Genomic DNA, 17,645 nt, shown 5'->3' with positions numbered 1-17,645 from the left:
GGGAATGATTGCTATATTAACACTATTCATAAAAATGCCCTCTAATATTATTTATATGTGCTTCAGAAAAAGAAATAACTAATCTGAATTGGATGAAAAAAGACATGCTGGCTTTTATACTGAATTTCATCTCTTGTTTATTGCTTGACACAAAGACCTTTTATGCATCATGTTAGAATTATATCGTTTGAGTATTCTAACTTGTAATACACTGTAGAATTAGAAAAAAATTGACAAGTGACATTTTAAATGAGGGATTTCATCCTATTATCTCTGGTTCGTGCATTTGTAATAGTATCCCATTACCCACACACCTAGTCCTTCAGGCTGGCTCACAGGGCATGTCTACCTGTCCTGTTCTGCTTTTTTCCACATAGCTCACTTCTGTGACACATGGTGAGGTAACTTCACTGTGCCTTTGAGTGTCCTGCTCTTTCCTGCCTGTGTGCTAACATTTCACCAACTCAAATTGAATCCTTCAAAACCCAGGCAAGGTCTCATCCACACTGTTAATTCTCTTCTGACTGCTTCTTTGACTTTTCCTTGCCATTAATAGCTTTTGCACATAATGTCACTACTATATATTTGCATTTAGGCATTTTGTTTTATATTATAATGGCAAAAAACTAAACCAAACCAAACCAAAACACTGGGCTTTATAAAAGGACATAGAAGTTTTAGTTTTACTACAGATATCCCTGGGTAGGGGGTTTATGAGGCAAATTGGGGATTCAGGGGAATTTTGCCATTCATTAAGGAATAGTTCTCTCCCAAGGTGAAGGTATATGCATATAGCATTGCTTTTAAAAGAAATTTCCAGGTACCACTAGAACCAACCATATTATTCTCAATCTCCATTAATTTTGGAATTTTAATGATATTAATTTTTTTGTCATAATGAGCATTGGTACTGATTTTAGAGAGCCTGTTAGACTAAAGAGATTTCAAGAAATATGAGTTATTTTTTAACATTGTCAAATGACTCATAGTAGTAATATTTACATTTTTGTATTTGATTAGGCATTTTATGTAACACAGAAATGCTACTGCCGTGTATATTATTTGTATGCATATGTGTGTGTGTGTGTGTGTGTGTGTGTGTGTGTTTGTCCTGGGAATGGAATCAGGAACACTCTAACACTGAGCTACATCCCCAGCCCTTTTTACTTTGAGACATCTCGCTAAGTTGCCTAGACTGACCTTGAACTTGCAATCCTCCTGCCTCAGCCTCCCAAGTAGCTAGGATTACAGATGTGTACTACCATACCGAGTGCTATTGCTGTGTTTAAATACAACAAGATGATAAATGGATTTATTCCTGTTTTTCTAGAAGTTCAGCTAGATCTCAAAGTATAGGTCAAAGGGCATTGAGCACTGTACATTCTAGGGTCTTTGCCAGCAGTTCTAGGAGAGGAGACACCCTTTCATCTCCAGAACTTTCACTATGAATCCCACTTTACACAGCTGGCAAAGTGGACAGCCAGCATCCATCTTGGGAATGCAATGCCTGGTTCCTCTTCATGGTGACACCTGCAGTCCCTTTCATTCCCTGGGATGAAATACTGCATTATGTATTGATTGGCAGTTGGGGAAGGAGTATGTGGAAGTTACGCTAACTCTGGGATTTCTTAGCAAATCATGAGAGAAGGTGCACCACACCAATTTGCTGGATGCTCTTTGTAGAACAGGAAGTCTGCCAACTTCATGTGCATATTAGAATAATCTAAGAAGCTGATGGCCAAGTTGTACCCTAAACCAGTTAAACTTCTTTGTGATATCAGTAACTATAAGTTCTGCCAGGTGATACCAATAAGCAGCCAAGATTGAGACCCATGGCTGCAAAATATGTGGAGCTGTGGGTAAAATGCAGAGAAAGGGTTAATTTGGGTCTTTCTTTCTCCAGGTTTGGGTCTTTGACAAAATTCTTTGAAAATATATCCCATTCAGAATTTTGTTAAATAAGCCAATAAAGGTAAAGTCAAGGTTGTAGTTTAATTTTTTTCTTTTCTTTTTTTTTTTTTTTGTGGTGCTGGAGATTGAACCCAGGGCCTTGTGCATGCAAGGCAAGTACTCTACCAACTGAGCTATATCCCCAGCCCTAATGTTTTGTTTTATAGTAATATTTACATTTAAGTCAAAAATCAAGATTGTGCTTGAACTTTTTCAGGATGGTAGAATGTCTAGCAAGGTGAAAAGAAGATTAATGTATATTAATTGTCATATTAAAAAGTACATTTTACTGTCATAAACAAGTTTTGTTTCAGCAGAAGAATAAAGCAATATCACTGAGATGAGCTAATAGACACCCAAATCACCAGGAGGCTCACGTAATAATCTCATTCTAGTATGCTCATTCTGAGCGCATTCTGACAGTTCTCAGCAAATTCCATTAGGAATGTGTTTGCTTCTTCAAGACTCTATTTAATTTACTTTTTTATCACACTGGTTTTCTCACAGCTCGGGAGATGGCTGCCCAATGTGTCACGAAGGTGGAGCTGAATGTTTCCTGTGACAATCTCTTGGATAAAGATGTAGCATCAAAATCAGACCCTTTATGTGTGTTATTTTTGAATACGAGTGGTCAACAGTGGTATGAGGTAATATTAAATGCTTTAGAAGAAAAGAAAACTGAATCTCATTTTTGACAATGTGAAGAGTTTATTTAAGAAGTTAAAAATAATAGAACCATCTCATCTGTTAATATTATTTTTTTGGACAAACTTGTATTGATTGTGGAATTCTTCATATACATGAAGAAACTTCCTTTAGTTTTCATGTCTATAATTATGTTTAGTAAGCAAAGATGTTAAAACCTTTGATCTGAAGACACTTTGTTTTGTTTTGTTTGGGGGGTGGGTATAGGTTGAGCGCACAGAAAGGATTAAGAATTGCTTGAGTCCCAAATTTTCTAAGACATTTATTATTGATTACTACTTCGAAGTGGTTCAGAAATTGAAATTTGGGATTTATGACATCGACAACAAAACCATTGAACTGAGTGATGACGACTTCTTAGGAGAATATGAATGTACCCTTGGACAAGTGAGTATAAATAGCTTAGCAGCTAATCTGCTTTGTCTTCATTTTCACTGGAGAATTGGATGTTTTTGATGAGTGTTCATTAGTTTAATTTTTAAAGTTGAAAAGCATGTAGTCATTTTAAAGACTGAATTCATATATTGATATGGTTGACTTGAACATTATAGGATGTATCTTATTTTTAATAAGGGCAAGGACCATGCATTTCTGGCAAAGCCTGTTCATTCTTTTGAGTTAGGGTGCTTCATTTGGCATTTCAATAAATAGATGCTATAGTTACTGCAGAGTTCCATGTAATTTTATTATATTTGAGTCACGGAGCCTATTGAAGTAACATTAACTCCCTGGTGTTCTGATTAGTATGACTGGTGCCTCTTGGCCTGCGATGCCTCAAAACACGCTTTTACCTGGCTTGTTCTCCCTCCACCTCATTTTAACCTAATTTTCTCCATAAAATTTCCCTGGGCCCCTGGACTAGTTTAATGCCCACCTTAAGTTCGCTTTGCCTCTTTCCATTGCTTCTCACTGCATTTATCGTAGTTGCCTTATTATCTGTCCTCCTGCTACATGATGAGCTGGTCACGGCAGAGATGCTGGCGTCTCACCCTAGCTCAGTCTGGTTTCTCAGGAGAGATCATGCCTGTTTGTATAAACATGGGAGGCATCAGGAGAGAGGCATCATTTCTTTTTCAATGAGTGAATTTATCATTCAAATTTGTTTTTCATGAGTTAATTTTTCAGGGTTGGCTTATTGGAAGATCATGCCCTATGTCTCAAGGGCAATGTGGAATTGATCAATTTTATAAAATTCATGAAAAGTATTAAAAAGAATTAAAGAAATATTTATTTTGGGTAAAAAACACAGTGTAGCTAAAAATTCTGGTGAATTTTAGAGATATATCAGTTGGGAAGTACCTAGGCATATATTATGTTAAGCAAAATGACATTTTGTGGAAGTTAACTATCAAAATTGTGCATCAATTGAAAAATTGAATCCCATTTATTGAGTGTTCTGAGACTGCCTTATACCTAGAGGGGTTTCAGCTCAGTGATCTGTGTAGGAGATGAAAATCTGGCCTTCTTTTTCTATTACAAGGAAGAAGTTTAGAAATTAATAAAGAATCTGTGAGTGGGGAGATTATATCTTGCCAGAGTAGGGTCTCTGGAAATCTTTTCCAGTAGGTTTTAAATGTGCAGATGCATTTTAAATCTCTTTATAATCTCTAAATCTTTAAGGAATGGATTTATGTTTCCATTTCAAATGACTCTCTGTGAGCTTTATGCTCATTCCTTTTTTTTTTTTTTAATTCTTCAGTTTAAAGTGAAATAGCTTTTTATGTTATTTCTGATTTTAACAGATTGTTTCCAGTAAGAAGCTAACTCGACCACTGGTACTTAAAAATGGCAGACCTGCTGGGAAAGGGAGCATTACGGTAAAGATATTTTGTCTCAAAATATTTAGCATAATAGAACCTGCTGTAATTATACATATCAGACAAATATTCTTCAGCCATACTTTGTCATTTGATCTACCGTCTGCCCCTGCCTTATAGTTATCACAAAAGGAAAGTGTGTTGTGCCAAAAAAGGAGAAAAAGTCAGTGTAGGAATCCCTTCTTTTAGTTTTTTAAGTTACCCATAGAGGTCAGGAACATCTTGGCGAAACTTGTTCCTGTTCCATGAAAGAGTCAATTTCCAAGTTAGAAACTATTAATCTGCATGGATCAACTTGACTTTTTATAAAGGAAGTTTCTTTCAACATGTGTATTAGGATTCTCTAGAGAAATAAAACCAACAGGTTATGTGTATGTGTAATTATAAAAGGGAATTTTTTAGATTGGCTTACATGATCAGAAGCTAAATAATCCTGTAGCTGCTATCTGCACACCAGACAGCTGGAGGAACTAGTAACTGCTCAGTCCAAGAAACTTGATCCTCAGAACAAGGGGACCAATGATGTAGCCCTAGTCCAAGACTGAAGTCCTGGGAACTCTCTGGAGAATCTCTGGTGAGAGTCCACCTTGGAAGACTGAAGGAGCTGGAGTCTATTGTCCATAGGAGATGGAAGCAGTAATAGATGCACCTGCTCAAGAAGAATGGAGCTTGTGTCCGTGACTTCTTTCTTCTGTCTACTTTTCTATCCAGGCCCTCAGTGTATTGGATAGTGCTATCCTCATTCAGGGTGGGTCTTGTGCCTGTAGTTTGATGCCCTACATGCCAGTCATCTCTGGAAACATCCTCATAGACATACCTAGAAGTCTGTTAATCCTAGATGTTTCCTAGGAGTCTCTCAGTTCAGATTAACCATTACAACATATAGAAACTTTCCATGGTGTATTTTATTACAGATATTATATTATAAATTGAACCTATAAACTATATACTATTACTTTTTGTTCTTGCACTCTGCTACCCATCCTCCCACCCAGATTTTCCATTGTTCATTACTGTCCCTGAGCAAATAAATATATGGTTTATCATATTTTAGATTTTCAATTATATAACAACATGCTTTTAAGTATTTTATTTTCTAACTAACCATTGCCTGGAGCAATAGATCTCTAACTGTAACTCTCTGAGAATGAAAGCCTGGCTCTCTACGAGAGAGTTTCAGGGTTATTGTAGTCATCAAATACATTTTTCTGAGTAACTGTTTGGCTCTAGGTTAGATTTCCAAGGACATAATGTTCAGACTGTTGAGGGTATTGCCTTTATAGAGCAGAGAACATATTCAGTAGTTAGTTGATTACTCTTGGGACATGGTAACCACACGTTGTTTTGTGTGTACGGTGCTGGGGATTGAACCCAGGGCCTGGTCATGTTAGTTAGACACGCGCTCTACCACTGAACTGAGTCCCTAGCCCATTGGAATTTATTTTTAAGTAGAATAGGACTTTTAGTTACACTTGATGAAAAACACTGATCTGGGACTGGGGATGTATCTTTGTGTTAGAGCACTTACTTATCCTGAGAAACTTCCTACGTTTGATCCCCAGTGCTGGGGAAAACAAAACACAACAAAACAAAAAACCGAAAACAACTCATCTGATAGTTCAATTCAGAGTTTTCTATGTGTGATTTACTTGGGTTCTCAATGTTTGGGAGCTCTGGTGAGTTTGTGCAGAGGGTAGCCTTCGATCTTTCAGGGCTTTCATTCTTTTCTATGGAATAGGAAAACACACTTAAAGAAGTTGCATATTGCAGCCTTGGCATATTTGCAAAAGATATTTATATCACACATAAAAGAATTAATGGTAAATCTTTCTTATTGGTACCATTTTCTTATTAGACATTTTAGAATTCATTTTTATTGGTATAGGCTTTATATGTCATTAGATTAAAAAGTACTTGGTTCATGAGTGTATCAAAATCCCTAAACATATTTTCTTTCACTTGCCTTATCTACTTATAGATTTCAGCAGAAGAAATAAAGGATAATAGAGTGGTCTTGTTTGAAATGGAAGCCAGAAAACTGGATAACAAGGTAGGTAGATCATGCAGATTTCAACAAGGAAGCCATGTTTTCACCTCATGTTGATTTCTTTTTAAGAAAAGCATGCATTTAATTTCAACTCCATCATTTGAGCATAATGTAGGGTTTTAGTTACTTACAAATTCTGTGTGTGTGTGTGTGTGTGTGTGTGTGTGTGTGTGTTTAAATAGAACCTATTTCTCCTTACCTTTTTAAAGTAGGTATAATCAAAGAATTAGCATAGATTAAAGGAAGAGTTGAAGGTAAATGTTAACGTTACTTTTAAAGTCATTAGAGTAGTTGGATTACTTTCAGGGAAAAAATAAAGAGCCTTTGCTTTATTAATTACAAGTCGGTTTTTCTTTTTGCATTCAAACATCATTTTTTAATGAAGGATGAGTACCAGTACATAATAGCACAGTAATATTGTTTATAGTATGGATTATAATCATTCTTTGAGCAATTTTTATACTTAATTCTATAATCTAGTTAATATTCTTCATCATTTACATTTACAGTTTAGTTTGAAAACAGGCTACTTGCCCGGGACTTTTTTCTTTTCTTTGGGAAAAATTTAAATACATACAAAAATAGAATAGTATTTTTAAAAATTTCATATCCCTATAACCCATCTTTGACAATTATAACTCATTAACTGTTTTGTTTTGCCTATGTAAATATTTTTGGTGTATGTGTGTATATATATAGTTTTTTTTGTGTGGTACTGAGGATCAAATTCATGACTTTATATATGCTAGGCAAGTGCTTACCATTGAGCTACATCCCCAGTCCTTTTTATATTATGTTGACAGGATCTTACTAAATCACCCAGGCCAATTTTGAACTTGTGATCCTCCTGTCTCAGACTCCTGAATAGCTGGGATTATAGGTGTATACTGCCAGGCCCACTCTATTTTGGTGTATCTCTAAAAACCCTTTAAAAAATGTAATTGTTCAAAATGTCTCTTAGGTTGTTTTTAATCTATAAATCATTCCCTTTTTAAAAAAAAATTGTTCTTTTTAGATATTCATGACAGTAGAATATATTTTGACATATCATACATAAATGGAGTATAAATTCCCATTCATGTGGTTGTATATGATGTGGAGTTACACTGGTTGTGTATTCATATATGAACATAGGAAAGTTATGTTTGATTCATTCTCTTTCCTATTCCCCTCCCCCCTCCCTTCCCTTCATTACCCTGTGTCTAATTCAATTGACTTCTATTCTTCCCTCTCCCTGCCCTTATTGTGTGTTAGCATCCACATATCAGAGAGAATATTTGACCTTTGTTTTTTTGGAATTGGCTTTTTTCACTTAGCATGACAGATTCCAGTTCCATCCATTAACTGTGCTATAATTCCATTCTTATTTCTTATATTCCATTGTGTGTATATACCACAGTTTCTTTATCCATTCATCTGTTGAAGGACACCTAAGTTGACTCCATAGTTTAGCTATTATATATTGAATTGCTATAAACATTCATGTGGCTGCGTCACTATAGAATGATGATTTAAAATTCTTTGGGTATAAACCAAGGAGTGGGATAACTGGGTCAAATGGTGGTTCCATTCCCAGTTTTCTTAGGAGTCTCCATACTGCTTTCCAGAGTGGATGTACCAATTTGCAGTTCCACCAGCATTGTATGAGTGAGTGTACCTTAGTCCCTACATCCTCACCAACATTTATTGTTACTTGTATTCTTGATAATTTTCATTCTGACTGGAGTGACATGAAATCTCAGTGTAATTTTAACTTGCATTTCTCTAATTGCTATGATATTGAACATTTTTTCATATAGTTGTTGACCATTTGTATTTCTTCTTCTATGAAGTGTCTGTTCAGTTCCTCAGCCCGTTTATTGATAGGGCTATTTTTTTTTTTTTTTTTTTTTTGGTGTAAAGTTTTTTGAGTTCTTTTAATATCCTGGAGATTAATGCTCTATCTGAGGTGCAAAGATTTTCTCCCTTTCTGTAGGCTCTCTCTTCACATTTTTGATTGTTTGCTATGAAGAAGCTTTTTACATCCCATTTATTGATTCTTGATTTCACTTCTTCCACTTTAGGAATCTTGTTGAGACTTAAGCTGACATAATTTTCTTTTAGTAGACATAGGGTCTTCAGTCTAATACCTAGGTCCTCGATCCACTTTGTGTTGAGTTTTGTGCAGTGTGAAAGATAGGATAGGAATTGCGTTTAAAAAATCTCTTTTGAGCCCATTGTGGTGGCATATGCCTGCAATCCCAGTGTCTAGAATCTGAGGCAGGAGAATCACAGGTTTAAATTCAGCCTCAGCAACTTAGTGAGGCTGTAAGCAATCTAGCAAGACCCTGTCTTAAAATAAAAAATTTAAAAAAGGGCTATGATGTGGCTCAGTAGTTAAACATCCTTGGGCTCAATCCATGGTACCAAAAAAAAAATTTTTTTAAATATAATATAGATATTGATTTAAAAACCATATAAAAGAATTATATAGTTCCAAAACAGACTCTACAAAAGAAGGTCTGTCTGAGAAACTTATCTTCTTTTCCTGTCTGTCCTATCCGGTTTTATGTTTCTTCCCTGTTGTAATAATTTTTAAAAACTTAGACAGGCATTGTGGTACATGTTGGGCATGGTCACGCTTCCTTGTAATCCCAGCAACTTGGGAGCCTGAGGAAGAAGGATAGAAAATTCAAAGCCAGCCTCAGCAACTTAGCGAGACCCTGTCTCAAAATAAAACAAAAATTTACAAAAGGGCTTGGAATTTGGCTCAGTGGTTGGGCACCCCTGGGTTCCATCCCTGATACAAAAGTGAGTAAAATAAATAAATATATAAAAATAAAACATATTTTATGACCTAATCCTTTAGTCTTATAAAAATCTAAAAATTTTTTGTGTATGTACATGTATTTGTACACACATTCATTTATACATATATATGTATAGCTATTTATGTGAGTATATACTTACATATTTGTATTTATGTTTGTATTCATACTTGCCACCTGCTGCCTTTAGATAAATGTAGCATGCTAGATATGCATTCTTCCACCTTGTTTTTTCTCTTAATATATCCTGGAGGTCAGAGCAGGAACTTTTAGCTCTTGCTTTAGTATTAATACTGACAATTTAATGAACTTTCAAACAGGGTCTGGTTTCTGACCTTCAAAATGGTAATAAGCATTTTCTGCCTTTCCCATAGGATTATTTTAAAGATAAGTCACGCAGAGCATGTTAATGTGTTTTTGAAAAGTTAACTTATCTATGTAGAATTGTTATTAGTTTTAGAGGCACAGAGAGGCTTATGTCATTTACTTAAGATTTTTCTTAGAGATAAGGCTAAAGTTCTGCATAGTCTTTGTTTGTATTTTTTACTCTACCAAGTATTTATTTTCTTGACATTAAACTTTGTGCTTAGAAGGGAAATAATATTTTCTTAGTTCTTAATACTGAGGTTAATTTCAAGATAAGAAACTCTTCGGAGACACATTTTTATATATTACTAAAGGATTAATTAACAAGTGTTCTTTCATTTTTATTGATTCTTTTTAGTTATACATGATGGTAGAATTCATTTTGATATGATTATATAAGAATGGAATATATCTTATTCTATTAGTATCTTATTCTTATGGATGTAGACAATAGTGGGATTTACTATGGTGTATTCATATATGGATTCACTCTATGAGTGATTTGTACATAAGAAAATTATTTTGGATTTATTCCTCTGTCTTTCCTTTTCCCATAGCCCCTCCCTTCCCATCATTCCCTTTTGTCTAATCTACTAAATATCTGTTCTTCCCCTCTCCCCCCTTATTGTAGATAAGCTTCCACATATCAGCAAAAACATTCACCCTTCAGCTTTTTGGGATTGTTTATTTCACTTAGCATGAGTCTTCAGATCCATCTGTTTACTTACAAATGTCATAAAGTCATTCTTATTTATAGCTGAGTAATATTCCATTGTGTATATATATATATATATGTGTGTGTGTATATATATATATGTGTGTGGATATATATATATATATACCATATTTTCTTTATACATTCATCTATTGGATATATTACTTATCATTTTCATTTTCAAAAATAATAAGTAATATATGCTAAGGAGTATATACATTTCAAAGCAAAGATAAACAAATATGAGAAAGTCATCCATAATCTCACCACAAGTTTAACCTCTGTGAGTGATTTGTACATAATTCCATAATTTGTGTGTGTGTGTGTGTGTGTGTGTGTGTGTGTAGCATGGAAATAAGGGAACTTTTGAGCACTCACTATGCCTAAGCATTGTACAGGAGTGCTTTGGTGAATTTTAGAAGGAATAGAAGATATGATTTGTGCCCTTGAAGTATTTCTATTGTACACTCCGTGTATCTACCCTTGTTCCTTTTGTGTATAAAAATAGTCTGGCATTGGTGAAAGAGTATTGGACATTGAAGAGTGAAATAAGAAGTCAAGATTCTCCAGTTAATTAGATATGTGATCTTGGGAAAATCATTTAATTCCTCTGAATTCATTTTTTCACTGATAGTTGCACTTCCTTTCATAGAATTGGTATGGCCAATTTTAGGAATATCATTTATATGAAACTACTTAGTGCTGTGTGAATGAAATCTGTTAATGCTGAAAACAAGCCAAACACCTCTATTGTATGGTCCATTTGATCAAACATTTTAAAACTAATGTGTTTTTGAGAAGTAAGGGTATGATACACAGGATTATGAGCATTTATTACAAATACCTTAATAATTCTCACTAGTAGCCTTCAGCAGGTAAATTAATTATTGAGAAAGGTGATGGATTTGTTTACAACCAATACATCTATATTTTGGAGTTAGATTCTGGTGGTTGCTAGCTTGTATAGAGTGGTGAAATACATGATTTCAGAGAAGAATGAATGTTGTTTGTTTGCTTAAATATAGGATCTATTTGGAAAATCAGACCCATACCTGGAGTTTCACAAGCAGACATCTGATGGAAACTGGCTGATGGTTCATCGAACAGAGGTAAAGATCTGAATCTAAAAAGTAACTGAAAGTTACTTTTTCTTAGAAATTGTAGTAATCTGAATTTTAAAAAAATTATATATTAATAGAAATATTAATTTGAGTTCAGATTTTTTGCAGCCAGAGATACAAGGTTAATATGCTCACTTATTTTTAATTTTAATGAAGCGTTTCTGCCATGCTTAATTATTTTTATTTTGAAAAAACTTAAACCCTATGAAGAACACTAAATGTGTTCCTGTGTACCCCTCACCTGCTGGTCTAACCTGCACATACTTGTATTCTTTCTCTCTCACATGCATGCATGCATGCATATACACTTATATACAAATATATTTCTCTTTTGCAAAACCATCCTAATGTAGTCTGTATACAGCATGATCTTCACTGTTAAATGCTGGTGCAGGCACTTCTCAAGAATCCAGGCATTCTGCACCACCATGCCTTAGATTAACACTGATATAGTAACACCATTCAATATACCCTTCATACTCATATTTCCCCAGTTATCCCACATGTTTGATGTTATTTTGTTTTATCCAGGATCCAGTGAAGACTAATGTTTTACATTTGACTATTATGTTCCCAGTATTGGACTTTTTGTTTATTTCTCTGTACCTTCATGCCATTGAATCTCATGAATAATTAAAACCAAATTGTCCAACATGCTGGATTCTTCTGTTTCCTCACAGCTAGATCCAGATCAAACATTTCTTTCAAGAACACTTTATGTGTACCTTCCTTTGCATCATCAGGGATCTCATAGCTTGCCTACTTGGTCAAACTAGCAACCATTAGATTTTGCCACCATTAAGTTCCATTTTTTCCCTTTGTAATTAATAGGTTGTGTGTGGTGTGATACTTTGGATCTGGATGAATTGCCTAGTCTCTCACATTTTATCCAGTAGTTTTAGGATCCATCAATGATCCTAGCTTGAATCAATTATATCGGGAACTATAAAATAATGATTTTATTTTTCTGAAAATTTTATTTTTTTACTTACATTAGCAAGCATTCCTTTTTTTTTATCTTTTTGCTCTCTCTTTTTCTCTGTTTATTTTTGGTGTCATTGTAAACTCATAAATTATTATAACTATTAATAATCATTTTTGCTGCTCACATTAATTCAGATCTGACAAGGAAGAGATCCTTCAAATGATGTCTGGGTTCTTTTAACATCATCCTATTAGTCTTTTATCATTCTCTTTTTTTATGATAGAGTGTGTTCTTAGTTTATACTGCCCCAAAGCTGGAATAAGACATTTCTTTGAAGTAATTTATTTCTATAAAAGATAATACTATTTATATACCAAGATTAGAGTGCTAGATGTGCTAGGATGTCATTGTTTTTAGGCCTTTTCAATGGACACTGCTGGGAAATATGTATATTTGTGTATATGTTTTATTATGCTTATAAATATGGTATTAAAATTTGCAAATTGTGAATTTAGACTTATTTCTCCAATTCAAATCCAATAGAGCAAGTTTTATTCTTACCTTTTTTTTATTTCATATTTAAATCTTTTGTGCTCAGCAAGGAAACTCCTGGTTTCCAACAAAATCAATAGGCTGCAGTCTGGTTCATATGTTTCCCTAATAACTTTCTTACCATGATTAGACAACTTATTATAATTTTCATATAACGGTTATATAATATTATCCTAGCTAGTTTTTCATTGAAATAGTTGAATGAGTGAGGAGGTGAAGGATGAATTATGAGAATAGAGCAAGAACCTAGGACAGGCAAGAGTGAAATGTTAATGAACTAATGTTATCCTAATGGATCCTTCAATCTTTATCTTTATAGGTTATTAAAAATAACTTGAATCCTGTTTGGAGGCCTTTTAAAATTTCTCTTAATTCCCTGTGCTATGGAGATATGGACAAAACCATTAAGGTAATTTGAAGTTAAATATAGATGCTCCTTGACTTACTGTGGGGCTATGTCCTAATAAAGCCATTGTAAATTAAAAATAAGTTTGGCTGGGGGTATATGCTCAGTGGTAGAGCATGCTCTTAGCCTGCATGAGGCCCTGGGTTCAATCCCCAGCACCAAAAAAAGAAAAAAAAGAAGGAAAATATCATAAGTTAAAAACACATTTAATACAACTAACTTACCCAACATCATAGTTTAGCAACACAGTACACTGTAGAGTATTGATTGTTTACCTTGGTGGTCATGTGGTTAACTGGGAGCTGTGGCTCTCTGCCACTAACCAATGTTGCAAGAAAAAGAATCTTATCATGTGTCACTAGACCAGGAAAAGATCAAAATTCAGAACTCAAAGTATAGTTTCTACTGAATGCAAATCACTTTTGCACCATAGTAAATTTGAAAAAATCATAAGTTCAACCATCATAAGTAAAGGACTGTCTATATAGAATACATACACAAATGTGTGCATGTTTACTTATTTTATAAAATTTTTATAATGATATTTTTAAAAAAAGTGAATGATATAACAGATACCTATAAAAGCTAAGTTTTATGTGTATCTAATAATACTAAGAGTGTTTCCTGGTTAATAAAATAGTTGGTTTGAAGGAATAGGCATGTGTGATAAATATGTTATCCTGCTACTTAATCAAACAGTGTAATTTCTATTTTATTCTATATTTTAACAAATAAAATGTCCAATTTAGATGTTTTTGTCTTTTAATAATTTTTTTTTTCCTTTGTGAATTCAACCTTTAACTACATCTCTTTGCCTTCATTGTATCCCTTGAGATAAAAGCAGATGGTAAACCTAACTAAGGACCCAGAGATTCCTCCTCCATTACTAAGGGAGGAACATAGTCGTAGCATTGCTGTCCCTTATTTTAGGTTAAGATGTAGTTCATTGGAGACTTCAAATGACTTTAGTTTTAAGAGTGTCAAAGAAATACAGTGGGAGCAGGGAAAAGCCGAAGCTACCTGTGTTTTTTTTTTTTTTTTTTTTCTATAAATTTTATTTATAGTCATATACCAAAAAAAACCCAACCAATATAAAAAACAAAGGAAAATATATTTAAGATATTTTTATTCTGGAGTCATTATCTTTATAGGATTCCATATAGAAGCTTTCTTTTTTTTGGGGGGTGGGGGATACTGGGGATCGAACTTGGGGCACTCAACCACTGAACCACATTCCCAGTCCTATTTTGTATTTTATTTAGAGACAGGGTCTCACTGAGTTGCTTAGTGCCTTCCTTTTGCTGAAGCTGGCTTTGAAATCGCGATCCTCCTGCCTTACCCTCCCGAGCTGCTGGGATTGCAGGCATGCGCCACTTTACCTGGCCATATAGAAACTTTCTTATGTTCAGAGATCAACATACCATAATTTTTGTTGTTTTATTTTTCCTTTTGTAATTAATATAGTGGGAGCAGGAAAGATAATGTTGTAAATAGTATAGGATTTGGAGTCAGGCTACAGTTCAAGTTTTGATGTAGTGCTTTAATAAACCAGATAAAGGGATGTTGGGCAGATCACCTAAGTTCTTCACTTATATGACGGAGATAATTTGTATCATACAAAAAAAGTAAAGATAAAATAAAATTGAGAAGTTTTTAAACTGGAAAACACAGTAGAGATGCCATTATTGTTGAAAACTGCTTCATTTCTGAGACACGTAAGTTATTCTCAGTTTATAGAGAAATTTAAAAATCAGTGTTAGGTAGATTTGTATGGTGTGTCAAACAGCAATGAAAATCTAGGTACAATATAAATAGTAGAAAAGTAGCTATAAAATTAATTTTCATTTTCAGACCAAATCCAGTACTTTTACTTTTCTCATTAAAAACAGTACGCATCATTAGATCGAGAGACGGGAGAGTCTGGGAAAAAAATGCCTAAACCATTACTATTTGATTGCTTGTAATGAAATGTTAACAACAAAACAATGTTTCTAAACTTTTTTGCTCACAGTGGCATGCTTACAGAGCTATTTTATTATAGTAAGTAAACTAATTTTCTGAGCTTTTTCTGATGAATGTCTTCCATTCTTCAAAGTTTCTCAGTTTGTTTTTATTTATACACAACTTGGTTTACCACATCATTATTCACTTTATTTCTCTAGTTTTCTATTTCTTTTTGATATCAGATGATTGTACATCTGTGATTCACTTACTGTTTGGAAATTTCTTAGAAGCATAGTAAAGGATTATAGAACAGAGAAATAAAGTCATAATCCTCAGTAGTCTCTTTGTTGCAATGTGTTATCACTCTAGCATGTATTATTTCCATAAAACCAAGTGAATAAGAGAAATAATCATGCATGCTGCCACCTTTCCTAAAATGAATGCCATAGTGAATGTATCATTGTGTGATGTGTACATTCTTTTACATATATACATATGCATATATGTATATATGCATACATTTGAACTTCACAAGTTCTACTGATAGTGTTGTTCAAATAGTCAATAGTACTGGTCTTTGATTTTTGAGAAGGGAGAAATTAAGTAATATAAATCATCCAACTCCAAACTGTATCTGAATGTAGGCCAGCATTTTTAAATGTTATGACTGCCTTCAAAGGGATAAAAGGAAGTTTTTCTCATCTAGTATTATAGTGAGTAATCAGGACTTTTAGTTTAAAAATATTTTTTATATTTCTTCAAGTTTTAGTCAGTCTAAATGTATTCAGTTAAATATAATCCTAGCTCTGTAAGATTTGTTTGAATAAAATTTTGACTTTACTAAAACTTAATCTTACTTAGATTTAAATTTGTGTTTTCTAAAAACAAATCTAAAATGTTAAGTTTCTTTTGCATAGTTGAAAAATGTCACGTAAAAATTATTTTATTAAAATTTTAAGATAGTTTGTTTTCTGTTTTATTGAAATTTTACTTCCTCTAGAAAAAACATCATTAAGTTTCTAATTTTCTTAATCCTTGACACATTAGAATTGGATAAAGGGCTTTTGGTCTAAAAACTGGATATTGAATATGTAGAGCAAGAGTCTGTCAGACTTGGTCAGTGACCAAAGTGTCTGCAAAGCAGTTTTTAAACCAATGCCTTCCTGCTCCTCACAGTTACAGTTCTAGAACTTGCCTATTTTGATTGATTGCTGTTTAGTGTTAACAAGAATAATAAAAATACAAGTAAGAAATGAAAGACTTCCATTCTTGATAAGCAGTCATGTATAGAACTAAGAAGAAAAGCAATCACTTTACCAAGTGAATATATAACAATCCTGAGCATTTTAACTTGGTGATTAGTATAACTTTGTGAAGGATAATAGCAAGTTGGAGTTCTCAATTGGCTGAGGGCAAATGCAGATTCCTTCTCATTTATAGGTTTTTGTTTTGAAGCACAGACTCTAGGTTTCAGAAGCGTCCTCAGCATAGCCTTACATTACCTGTGTTGGTTACCACACAGGCATACCATCTTGTAAGACTTTTAATTTAATTCCTCCATGTTTCATTTCTGCAAAATGCGAATAATAGTAACAGGATTCTTTCTCTGGCTACCTCACAAGGCTATTTAGAGAATGTGCATGGTGCACATAATAAAAGTTCACAGAAATGAAATAACCCATTTTGAATATGAAGTACTATAAAACATTGGTGTTGAATGTTTACAGCCACTATGGTCAGTTTTCAGCTTTCCTCGAACACCTTTGCTTGATAATAGATCACACCCTCTTATTTTTCTCATTGAAGAGTATTTTAGTATTCTGGGAAGTATTTACTTTGTAGTTACATCCATCAATCTGACACAAAACTACCCATAAATCAAATACTTCACCTCTCTTCTCTCTGCTTTCAGGGTGGGTTGGGGAGGAGGAGAGTGTCTGCACATTAAAAGAGCCAAATTTAAGACTAGAACTCAATGTGTTTTAATGCAGGAATGGAGTAAATATGACCTAGAATGGATAACTTTCCTCAGTGGGCTCAGGACTTTTTCTTTTTATTGTGAGAGTTGTGACTCTCAGAATGATGCACATCTGACTTCATCATATTTATCTCCTAATTCAAGACTGGCCTCTCCAGATTGTGGTTAATGAAATACATTTTTTCATAATTCTAAATTATCTAGAACTTAATTATATAATTTTTAATCATGTAGGATATTGACTTCCTTTTTTCCTCCAGATAATGGCTTCTAGCCATTGTATAATGATAACAAGGTAAAGCAGTGGATGAG

At 33.8% G+C, this 17,645-nt stretch overlaps 1 protein-coding gene across 1 annotated transcript in view; it reads left to right on the top strand.

Moving 5' to 3' along the window:
• Positions 1 to 17,645, top strand: part of Cpne3 (copine 3) — a 45,757-nt gene that overhangs the window by 10,323 nt on the left and 17,789 nt on the right. Inside the window, 6 exon segments of the mRNA XM_047554962.1 lie at positions 2,458 to 2,597; positions 2,863 to 3,042; positions 4,398 to 4,472; positions 6,451 to 6,522; positions 11,433 to 11,516; positions 13,325 to 13,414. Coding sequence (XP_047410918.1) covers positions 2,466 to 2,597; positions 2,863 to 3,042; positions 4,398 to 4,472; positions 6,451 to 6,522; positions 11,433 to 11,516; positions 13,325 to 13,414 — 633 coding nt within the window. The 5' untranslated portion in view covers positions 2,458 to 2,465.

This window comes from Sciurus carolinensis, chromosome 1, assembly GCF_902686445.1.
Source record: "Sciurus carolinensis chromosome 1, mSciCar1.2, whole genome shotgun sequence".
Lineage (NCBI taxonomy): Eukaryota > Metazoa > Chordata > Mammalia > Rodentia > Sciuridae > Sciurus > Sciurus carolinensis.
Note: the sequence above shows the minus strand (reverse complement) of the source record. Positions and strands in the feature narration are given on the sequence as shown.